The sequence below is a fragment of the Xyrauchen texanus genome, chromosome 28 (assembly GCF_025860055.1).
Source record: "Xyrauchen texanus isolate HMW12.3.18 chromosome 28, RBS_HiC_50CHRs, whole genome shotgun sequence".
Lineage (NCBI taxonomy): Eukaryota > Metazoa > Chordata > Actinopteri > Cypriniformes > Catostomidae > Xyrauchen > Xyrauchen texanus.
This window is the reverse complement of record NC_068303.1, coordinates 37,155,915-37,167,932: the sequence shown is the minus strand read 5'-3', so window position 1 is coordinate 37,167,932 and position 12,018 is coordinate 37,155,915. Positions and strand designations below refer to the sequence as shown.

Here is a 12,018-nt window from a genome sequence, read left to right as displayed (position 1 = left end):
TAAATTTTATGTCCTTTCTCTCTTTTTTTACTTCATGGCAAACACAGGAAGGACTTTGGCACTAATGCAGCAACATTTTAGCATATTTGTTGTCTATTTGACATTTTATGGAGGTATTTCAGTATTCTCTTGCTACCACAGGAAAATGTAGCTTTATCGCTATTCTTCGTCAACAGTGCATACAATTAATTACATGTAAATTGTACCGTCAACTTACTGTATCATGGCTAATTCAAATTTGCTTCTGCCAAAATTATTTTATTTACATGTCGGGACTTCCAGAGAAAATCATAAATATAATCATTTTGACACCAACAAAGTATTAGACTTGAAGTGGAGTCAGAAATATTGTAATTATAATTTCCGAGCACATGAATGACCAAGCAAAGTTGTTTTTACCAGTAGGAAACACAGAATTAGGTGATACCTGAGTTGCCAACTTGTGATGTTGGAAGGGGCGTGCGTGTTGACATAATTTTTTATTCAAAATTATAATAGTAAATTGATAGCAAAATTATTTCAGTTTCATTGCTTTGTTTGAATAAATTAATGTTTATTATGACAGATCTTATAATCAAATAATGTTAGGCTTATGACTCGACCTTCACAGTTTGTTTTATTCAAATTACAGTAATTCATAATTTGCTCTATACCATGCATTACAAAATCAAAAAGGTTGTGAAAAAAGTCATGCAGATATTACCAGTACAACAAGAAAAAAAAAGCTTTTGTGATCTACAATGCAGCATATTACACTATATAGCAATAGTTGCTAATGCAACATATTACACTGTTAAGCAATAGATATTAATGCGCCATATTATGCTGATTAACAATAGTTGCTCATGCGGCATATTACGCTATTTAGCAATAGTTACTAATGTGGCATATTATGCTGATTAGCAATAGTTGCTAATGCAATGTAAAACATTACTAAGCAATAGTTACTAATGCACCGTATTATGCTATTTAGCAATAGTTACTAATGTGGCATATTATGCTGATTAGCAATAGTTGCTAATGCAGTGTAAAACACTACTAAGCAGTAGTTACTAATGCAACGTATTATGCTATTTAGCAATAGTTACTAATATGGCATATTATGCTGATTAGCAATAGTTGCTAATGCAGCGTAAAACACTACTAAGCAATAGTTACTAATGCAACGTATTATGCTATTTAGCAATAGTTACTAATGTGGAATATTATGCTGATTAGCAATAGTTGCTAATGCAACGTAAAACACTACTAAGTAATAGTTACTAATGCAACGTATTATGCTATTTAGCAATAGTTACTAATGAGGCATATTGTGCTGATTAGCAAATTTATGTTTTATACATCTATAAAACAGCAATTGCTTAATTTCTTAGTGAAATTCTTAATTCCAGTGACACTTGCCTCAATATGCTGCCTGCCTTTACATTTGAAAGTTGTGTTTCATGTAATGTAACCTGTGCTTTTTCTACAGGATCCAACAGGACTGGCTTTCTCAGTGCTCTCAAAGATAGCCCTGCCAGATATCCTTTCACTGAAGTGTGTCTGTGTGTGGGTGGAAAGTGCATTATGCATCTATTTCTGGTTTTCACACCTCTAGAACACAACTGCATAAATGCAGAACACCCACTCTCTGTCTCTGTACCTTTCTCTTTTTAGTGGAAAGAAATATGTTATTAAATATGGTCTGTGGGAAGTCTTGACAGATCGGAGATTGGCCTGAGATGAAAAACAGCATGACATTTGAAGAGAGCTTCACTCAGTCTGTGAAAATCTGCAAACAAGTGATTTGAATTTGTCTCACTGTCGTGTTCATTAGCAGAAACCGACATGCTGCTCACGGTCGATTATTAGCTTGTCAAGCTTAATTTATTGCTTCAAGATAGATTTAATCTGATAAACTATGTGCTAGTTCCAACAAAAATCAGCTTTACAGGGTACATGTCTGGGAATCTGTGTGTTCTCTATGGAAGAAACTCATGAGGTCATGAGGTACCAGTCAAATGTTTTGACACACTTTGTTTCTCATGAATTTATGTTTCCTTTTTATCTAAAGGCTTATGCTCAAATGCTTGAAAGTAGTTTCGTAGACACATTTTCAATACGTAGGAATTTCTTTATAAAATAATTTTTTTTAACCAAAGGAAAAGCAGCCAACAATTGTCCAAGATACATGTTGTGAACTTCAATACTGTTGAAAAACATCTCTAGATGTACCTCATGAAGCTAGTTGAGAGAATGATCAGAATGTACAGAGATGAAATCTAGACAAAGTGTGGTTACTTAAAGAAGATAAAAATAAAAAAAAATTGGTCACTATATAATTTCCCATACAACAATTTGTGTAATTTCAGAGTTTGGATGACTTCACTATTATTCTAAAATGTATAACAGTTATGAGAATGAGTGGGGGTGTCCTAATGTTTGACTGGAATTGTTTTGAACATGTGAGATAATTTACTGAATCAAGTGTGTTAATACAAATCTAGACCAGTATTTTCCTTGATGGTTGCACTGTTCTGGAAGTGGTGGTGTGCTTTTTTTCGGTCTGGTCCATCGTTGGTCTGTCAGGTTTCCATACCTACCTTATCAGTTCCAATCAGACCACCAACGAAGATGTGAGTCTCTCTCTCTCTCTCTCTCTAGCTCTCTCCATCTCTATGCTTAATTTCACAGTCATATCATAGTCCATTTTGTAACAATACTCACAGAAAATATTTTTTTGTGATTTAACTTTGTATTAAAGTTATTTTCCCCAATACACAGAAATTCATGTTACATTGATCGTAACGGTCCTTTCTCACAGAAGACAAAAGACAGGGTCCAGAATTAACACTCCCCAAACACCAAATGCAAGTTAGATTTTTGGAATGTCAATAAAACTAAGCTAATTTGAAACTTAACTTTGAAGGTAACTTTATTAGGAAATGCAACATAAGACATGCAGTGAATCTCACTGCAAGTGTAACTATATTATATCAAACCCTAATTTCTTAAGATCTTTTGTTGTAATCATGGGCCGCGCTTGGGCTGAGCTTACGGGGCTTAAGCCACGAATGTTTGTCATAAAGCCCAGAATGTTTTTATCATCTTGTAGGGATCCAGTGCTTCAGCATCAAGTTGATAATAAAACATATTTACATTTTGTAACAATTTATTTTAATATTAAGCGATACATATACATCAGTGATACTGTATAGCCATGGCCAAAGGTATTGGCAGTGAAATAAATTGTGTTTTGCAAAGTTTCTGCTTCAGTTGTTGTGATGTTGATTCACATTGTTTCCAGATTATTGTACAGAGTGATCAAATGCATTTTAAATAATTGCAAAAAGCTTAATTGGCCAAAAAAATTTACTTTATCACAAAAACCCAAATTCACTGTTTTTTGGCCCTGGCACAAAATTACCAGCCAACATCATTTCACTAATCATATCAGCAGCACCTGGGAAAGTGTGAAGGAGTATTAGACAGGTGAAATCACTCCATCATTCTGATTGGATTATAAAAGCAGACTGATTACTATAAAAGGAGGGAAGATGCGATTCCAATCATTGTGTTCTTGTTTGCAATGGTTACCTCTAAAGAAAGACGTGCAGCCATCATCACTTTGCTCAAAATGTCCTCACATGTAAAGAAATTGTTGCAAAGAATGTTACACCTGAAAGAACCATTTACCGGATCATCAACAACTTCAAGGAGAGAGGTTCAACTGCAGTGAAGAAGGCTTCAGGACGTCCCAGCAAGCGCTCTCCTCCTGAGGAGTCAGCTACACAATCGTGTCACCACCTATAGAGCTTGCTCAATATTGGCAGCAGGTTGGTGTGAGTGCATCTGCAGGCACATTGAGGCGAAGACTTTTGGACAATGGCGTGGTGTCAAGAAGGGCAGCAAAGAAGCCACTTCTCTCCAAGAAAAACATCAAGGACAGACTGAAATTCTGCAGGAATTATAAGGATTGGACAGCAGAAGACTTGTGCAAAGATATTTTCTCTGATAAAGCCCCCTTCTGTCTGTTTGGGACATCTGGAAAATCGATAGTCCAGAGAAGAAAAGGTGAACGCTACCATGAGTCCTATGTCGTCCCAACAGTGAAGCATACTGAGACCATCCATGTGTGGGTTGCTTTTCATCCAAGGAAGTGGGCTCTTTCACAATTCTGCCCAAAAACACTGCCATAAATAAAGAATGGTATCAAAACGTCATGGAAGAGCAACTTCTCCCAACGATCCAGGAGCAATTTGGTGATGTTCCGTGCATTTTCCAGCATGATGGAGTATGATGTCACAAGGCAAGGGTGATGATGAAGTGGCTCGGAGATCATTACATTCAAATTTTGGATCCATGGTCAGGCAACTCCCCGGATCTTAATCCCATAGAGAACCTGTGGTCAATCCTCAAAAGGTGAGTGGACAAGCAGAAGCCCACAAATTGTGATCAACTCAGAACACTAATAAGGCAAGAATGGATCATCTATCAGGATTTGGCCCAGAAGCTGATATCCAGCATGCCAGAGCGAGGTTATGAAGAACAAGGGTCAACACTGTAAATACTGAATCTTTGCATATATTTAATGTTTTTGTGTATGTGCAAGCATGCATGAAGAGTGCTCGTGATACATGATTGTAGCTGTGTGTCTGGTCAACATACCTGTTTTGGTGAGATATTGGAAATTGAATTGATTTGGTCCATCCAGATGCAGTAAGTACCAAATATTTATAAACAACCCTGAAAACAAAGAGAAATGTATACATATGTGCTCGAGTAGGGGTGGACTGGCCATGGGGTCCACCGGCAGCTTTCCCTGTATTCCCGGCTGTGGGCCGTAATTCCAACATGCAATGTAGGCAGCCATCTGAGGCCCCAACATTCCCAATGAAGAAAAGAATAAACATATTATAGTGTGTGGATAATGTATTATGAAACAACAAAAACTTTTATTTTCTAAGATATTTCCTATCACTGAAATCGCCTTTCTTAAAGGGGTCATGACACGAGGAATTATATTTTCCTTGATCTTTTGACATATAAGAGGTAATTGTACTATAAAAACTTACTGTATGTTTCAGAACTGCAACTTTCTCCTTAATATAAAAAGAGTATTATATTTAAACCAAGCTGCTAAAACAGCTCGTTTGGAATTCATGGAACTTGTGAATCACAAGGACCAAATACATTTGCATATGTAATAACTATATTTCCATCATTGCACTCTTGGCCCCGCCCACTGGTTAGCAGTCAGTCACTCAGGTGAAGATGAGAGAGATTGGGCCTGTAAAGGGAGATTCATCCTAAGTGGACTTACACAGGACACCTTCATGTACCTGTCTGGTTTAAAAGTTTTTCTACACAAACATGCACAAACAGATGTCTTTGACCACTTGATACGTGTCTCGGGCCACTTTTAAAATACGCTGTGTCAAGTTACAACATTGAAGAGGAGAAGCTCTCTGTCATTTAGCTGCTGCCCTGCTGTTTTGAGTACAAACGCGTCATGGATGCTTTCTTTCACCCATCTGTGCTATTTTTAGTTGTTGGTACGATTCAAGTTTTGCAAAGGAATTGTTATTGAGGGATAGGGCAGTTAAAAACACTTGGGTATGATCGCAAAAACCACTAGTAAACAGTTTAAATCATGAATATTTCATATGTCATCATGACTGACGTGCTGACGCGATGCAACGGCTCGAGGCGGTCTACAACGGGCTCGTCGACACAAACTTTTTAAACTGTTTATTTGTGTTGTTGGCAGTAGTTGTGCCAGTGCATGAAGAGCAAAATAGAACAGGACATTTGTTTACTGTTGGCACAGCAATGGATGCTTCCATGGTAGACAGCATAATTTATTATATTGGGTTCTATAGAGCTGTTCAGTCGTGACGCCAATTTGTAGGCAAATCTGGAAGTCTAAATCAACATGTATTCCCTCTGGATTTTTCTATGTTTTTTTATAATGGGGTTTTTGAACTTACGTGTAAAATAAGGTCTGTGGTACACATTTATTGACGATACATGGACATTTTTCTCGACAACATATATCATAACAACAGTCATACCTCACAGGAATTTTGAAGCTGCTGTGCAGTTATATTTAAATAATTATAAATAAACAATATTATAAAAAATAATAATACAGATAATTAAAATGCATTATGTTATTTTGACACACAAGTGAAGCATTAAAACAATACAAAAAGTGGCTTCAGAATGCAATATGTTTATTCCATATTTCTAAACATATGCCTAACAATGGCCTACAGTTCACCACGATCAATTTTCATCAATCAGTCCGAGATTTATTATAAATTATATTTGAATAAATAAATTATATATATTTGCACTGTGTTTGAATGCAGGAATGTGTTCTCATCATGTGTTGTCTGCTTTTGGTTGTCTGTATAAGCTGCACGTTGCCTATACAGCAAGTTTTGCTTACTGCCCCCTGGAAAAAACAGGTGGTACTCCATGATTGAATTGCTCATATGGAAGGTATATTCCTTATTACGGTCCAGGGGCATTATTAATTGTGTTAATCATGAGCTAAACTAGTACTTAACCTGGAATATTCCTTTAAGGCACGTTCTTTCCGCACAACATGTGTGAACAGGTAATGATAATGTTGCATCTCCTTTCCTTTGGCCCAGGTGAATGGCCTGCATGGCCAACTTAAGGGGAAGGGTGTGATGTAATGAGCAATAGCGTGACAAACAGACCCAAGAGCAGAGGAACAGTTCAAAGGATTTTTATCAACAAATATGAGCAATCACTGAGTTGTGGAATGTCGAAGATTCCGGCACCGGCTGCAGCAGCAGGAGTTGATCTCCGATAAGCGTGCGCACCATGGCTGTGCAAGGTGCAATCCGTGAAAAGGGTGTTTGTAGGATGAGTGTGTGCTTTGCGGAAGTCAGAAATAGATTATTAGAATTCTCAGTTGAAGCTTACTGAGGTGCAGAACAACGGCCAACTAAGATGGGCAATCTTACTTCCGATACACAGGCAGAGACGAGGTATCCTCCGTGGAAGACCAGCTGACACGCAGCAAAACTGGAAGGCAACCACACACCCGACACGCTGGCAACCAACAGAAAAACCAAACAGGACCAACCTTGCCGAAGGTGAAACTGATTTATTATGGCGTAGTCCAGGATGTCCCAAGCCGGGACCCAACACCTCTCCTCGGGTCCATAACCCTCCCAGTCAACCAGGTGTTGGAACCCTCTGCCCCTCCGCCTGATGTCGATCAGTCTCCTGACCGTGTACATCAGATAGACCTCAACAAGACATGGAGGGGGTGGCACTGGTGTAATTCAGAACGTATTTCGGATACGCAGAAAACGCTTGAGGTAAGGAGGTAGTTTGAGATGGACCACCACCGGACTAATGACCTTGGCAATGGGAAATGGCCAAATAAACTTGGAACCTAGCTTACGTGAGGGGAGTCGGAGCCTTAGAGGACAGCCAAACCTTCTGCCCGCATACCTAAGCTGGGCCTTAGTCTGCCGACCACTTAATGTGAGCACCAGTCCATATGAGGGCTTCTCTGGTGGCATTCCAGGTGTGTCGGTACCTCTGGATAAAGGCGTGGGCGGACAGAACCTGTACATCGGGTTTTTGTGCAGGGAATTATACTGATAACCGAGGCTGCACTGGAAGGGTGATAACCCCCTAGACAACGACTGCAAGGAGTTGTGGGCGTAATTGACTAAAGAATCGCCCCAAGAAGGTGGATTATGGGTGGCCGCAGAGCACATATTTATATATATATTAAAGAAACATCCAGCACAACTTGCTTGTCCTTTAACCCTTTAAGCTCGGATGGGCCCACCGGTGCAAAAAACAAATTGTCAATATTTTAAAATAGGTGTCGTTTGAAAGCTTAGAAGCTCTACTTTTCAATACATCCAGACATTATGACCAAAACTCTACAAGTGCTTTGAAATTTGCAGACAAATCAGAAGTGTAACGTTTTGATAATTTATATATAAAAAATTGCACCGTACATATTTTTACAAGCAGTAAAAACATCACACTTATCAAATAACCATGTGTCATATGTTGTTGAAAAGTTTTCAAAGAGTAGAATACAACCAGCCTATTTGTTTTACTCACAGACAAAAAATATAGCCACTAATAGCTAAGTATATGTCTTTGACAATTATGTTGGTGTTGCTTATATGCAGCGTTTTTGCTTATAACTTCACAAAACATAAACAGAACATAAAATATCACATAGCATTAGAAGAGGTGATTATCTTTCAAATGAGCCCACATACAAGGTAATCGGATGCATAGATCATTAGATAATCCACACAATGTTACATATGGTGACAAGTAAATTACAGCTCGATGCTCGATGCAGACTTGTTGAGTCAAAAGGAACTCATTCTGTGTTCACTCATACTTTTAGTCATTGTTGTATTTGCACCTGTAATTAGTACTTAGTTACAATTATTATTCTTATTTTGTTTTGAGAGGCTTTTGGATACATGGAGACTTTTTGGACACTATGATAAATTATTTTTGTAATGCTATAACTTTTGATTGCTTAAACGTATCAACACAAAACATTTCTCAGATACAGTTGACATGATTTTAAACAAATAAAATCAGTTTTTCGGAGCCATCTTAGTTTTCAAATCAGAAAAATATGAAAAAAGGTAAATTATGTTGTGACTTTTTGTGAGTCTCATGTGAATGTATCATATCATGTGTAATCATAATCGATATAATAAAAAAAACAGAAATCTTTTCTTAACAATGATAACAAACACTTGACCACCCTTGGGTTTTTTTTTTTCTGTTTTGTTTTTTAATAGTTATAGGCCTTTAATTTTTGGTATGCCACTGGAACAGGAAATCTTTAAAAACATATTCAGAGCTTAAAGGATAACGTCATGGTTACTGTTGTAACCTCTGTTCCCCGAGGGAGGGAACGAGACGTTGTGTCGAATTAAGTGACACAAGGGGTCTTCCTGGGACACCAAACGTACCTCTGAACCTGAGAAATGGCCAATATCAAGTTGGCAGACAGAATTGCATGCCCCGCCCCGGACATACGGGTATAAAGGGAAGCGGGGCAGCCAGTGACAGTCAGGATTTTGCACTGAGGAGCCAAAAATAAGGTACACCCATTTACAGTGGTAGGTCTAGTGCTGTGGCAGGAGGGACACAACGTCTCGTTCCTTTCCTCGGGGAACGGAGGTTACAACAGTAACCATGACATTCCCCTTCTGTCACTCACTCAACATTGTGTCGAATGAAACGACACAAAGGGTCCATTTTACGCGAACTGTCGAGACAGGTGCAAGCAGGCTACTGTGTGCTAGAGGCAACTGTGTTGGCTGCAAGTAGCCCTCTCCAACGCCCCCAAAGAGATGTCACATACAGACCTTAGGTTCCCCGCACCCCTGAGGGGGGTAACAGGCACTACATGACTAGCATGGGAGCAAGCCCGGCAGCAGCAGCCTTTTCGCTCACTATGTCTCTCACATAGGACGTGAAGCGGCTGGGGCTATCTTAAAGCTATGAAACACGTCGGGGAAGGCAGTCTTTCCCTGGGTGTGATAAGCTAAGGAAATAGCATCAATGACCCAGTGAGCTAACCTCTGTTTGGAGACGGCGTTCCCTTTCTGCCATCCACCAAAGCAGACAAAGAGCTGCTCAGAACATCTAGAGCTCTGCGTGCGGTCAAAATAGATATGCAAAGCACGTACCGGACACAGCAACAAGAAGGTTGGGTCTGTCTCCTCCCGGGGCAGCTTGCTTGCAGGCTCACGACCTAGTCCCTGAAGGAGGTCGTAGGAACCTTGGGCACGTAGCTTGGTCATGGCCTCAGGATAACGTGAGAATGTGCCGGACCGAACTCCAGGTAGGTGTCGCTGACAGAGAACGCGTGCAGGTTGGAGGCTAATGCGATCAGGAGAGCCGTCTTCAGGGAGAGGGCCTTGAGCCGTCTTCAGGGAGAGGGCCTTGAGCTCAACTGAATCAAGCGGCTCGAAGGGGGGGTCTCTGAAGGCTGAACAGAACAGGAGGTGGAACAGGATAGGGGAGGGTTCAGTCTTCAGGCGCCTTTCAGGGACTTGATAATCTAGTCGTGCTTACCTAGGGACTTGCCAGACTTGGACTTTACTGCGTCGTGGTGGGCTGCGATAGCAGCTACATACACCTTCAAGGTGGAGGGGGACAGCACTGACCGAACTGCGCACCTCTGCGGGTCTTTGGCTCGAGAAGAACACTGATTTGTGAACAAGCGCCAATTTAGGGCGTAATGTTGCCTGGTGGAGGGAGCTCTGGCTTGGTTGATCGTTTCTATGACTGCAGGTGGTAGATCCACTAGATCTTCCGCATCCCGTCCAGGGGCCAGACGTGGAGGTTTCTGAGGTCTGGGTGCGGGTGCCAGAGGGTGCCCCATCCCTGAGAAAGAAGGTCCTTCCTCAGGGGATACGACTGCAGGTGGTAGATCCACTAGATCTTCCGCATCCCGTCCAGGGGCCAGACGTGGAGGTTTCAGAGGTCTGGGTGCGGGTGCCAGAGGGTGCCCTGTCCCTGAGAAAGAAGGTCCTTCCAGGGATTTTCCAGGGAGGTGCTGTCGCAATGAGCGTAAGATCCAAGAACAAGCCCCGGGTGGGCCAGTAAGGAGCCACCAGGATGACCTGTTCCTCGTCCTCCCTGATCTTGTTCAGCACCGTTGCCAGAATTTTTCTTTATGTTGAGACATACAGTGTAAAAAAATTCTGAGACAGCTAGTGAAAATGCTTCCGTTTTGCCTTTCTAACAGCATTACCATTTGAGTGAAGAGTTTAATTGAAAAATTTGCATAGCATCATTTCAAAATTCAGTATGTCTTAGCATGTGTTATGTCTCACTTTTGCTTTAATGACAGTATGGACTCATGCTGGCAAATCATGCTGGATAACAATAGTCATGTTATCCAGCATGATTTCATCCAAAATGTTACAAAGAGCATGTTGTGTGCTACAAGCAAAGAAGCAAGGAACTCTTTAGTTAACATGGTCAATCCTACAAATGTAATTAATGTTTTTTTTTTTTTTTTTTCATTTTACATTATAACATTTCTTTTTTAAATGTTTTAATGTTTTAAAATTACTTTTGTAAATCATGATGTTTCTGTCAAATTCAGTTTTACAGAGAAATGGAAATGCTGCGAGTGACACAATGTCCTGTTTGTCACAAATATAGAGGAAAGGAAAAAGGAGCTAAACAATTTAATTGCCATAGAGACTAAATTATATTTTCAAGGCCAGTAAAAAATATTTAACTTTTTTTTTTATTATTCACAAACAATTGGCAGGTGTGAAAAGTTAATTTTGGAAGCTGGATACAAACCAAAATTGTATTCTTTCCCTCTGTGTATTAGACTAGGAACCAAGATAAAAAGAGACACTGAAAAAGTTTAACAAGCAGCTACATGAGCAGTTAATGGGCACATCAAAAGACTATTTGTTTTTAAAGGTTTCTTGTATTTGAAGCTACTCGCCTTGAAGTTTAACTTAGTATTTTCTTTTTTTATGCTATCTTGGACTTACAATGACACTTAGGGGCATTGATGCAGCATCGTTCAACCACAATATTTTTTTAGTTACTAATGCCATTATGGAAATTCACTATTCACTGTCTGCCAGGATTAACCTAATCCATGAATAAAAGTGTCCAGTAACAGAACAGATAGTACGCTTAAATGTGTAGTATTCGTCTGGTCATGTGATCTGACATGGCATCTGAGAAGAGCTTTCATAAGGTTACTGAGTGCTCATGATTTCATACAGGTTTCAAAATTACTATTAATTTCTTTAGAATGAAGACTTTTTTAATGAGGAAATAATGACGCACAGTGCACATTTAATACTAAATAAGAAGCAAAAGATAATTAACTGTAATTTTACACTGTTGTGTAAGTCTATGGTTTTATTCAGGCCGGCTGTCAGCTGTCTTTCTCAGTATCTGTGCATCTGTTCTGATGTTGGCAGCTTGTCCCTCTCAGAAACTGTAGTTCTTATCAGT

At 39.7% G+C, this 12,018-nt stretch overlaps 1 protein-coding gene across 2 annotated transcripts in view; it reads left to right on the top strand.

The window, feature by feature from the left end:
- Positions 1–12,018, top strand: part of LOC127621784 (palmitoyltransferase ZDHHC14-like) — a 61,672-nt gene that overhangs the window by 21,399 nt on the left and 28,255 nt on the right. For both annotated transcript variants that reach the window (XM_052095510.1, XM_052095511.1), the window contains exons 5-6: positions 1,472–1,520; positions 2,513–2,615. In XM_052095510.1, coding sequence (XP_051951470.1) covers positions 1,472–1,520; positions 2,513–2,615 — 152 coding nt within the window. The remainder of the gene's footprint in view (positions 1–1,471; positions 1,521–2,512; positions 2,616–12,018) is intronic.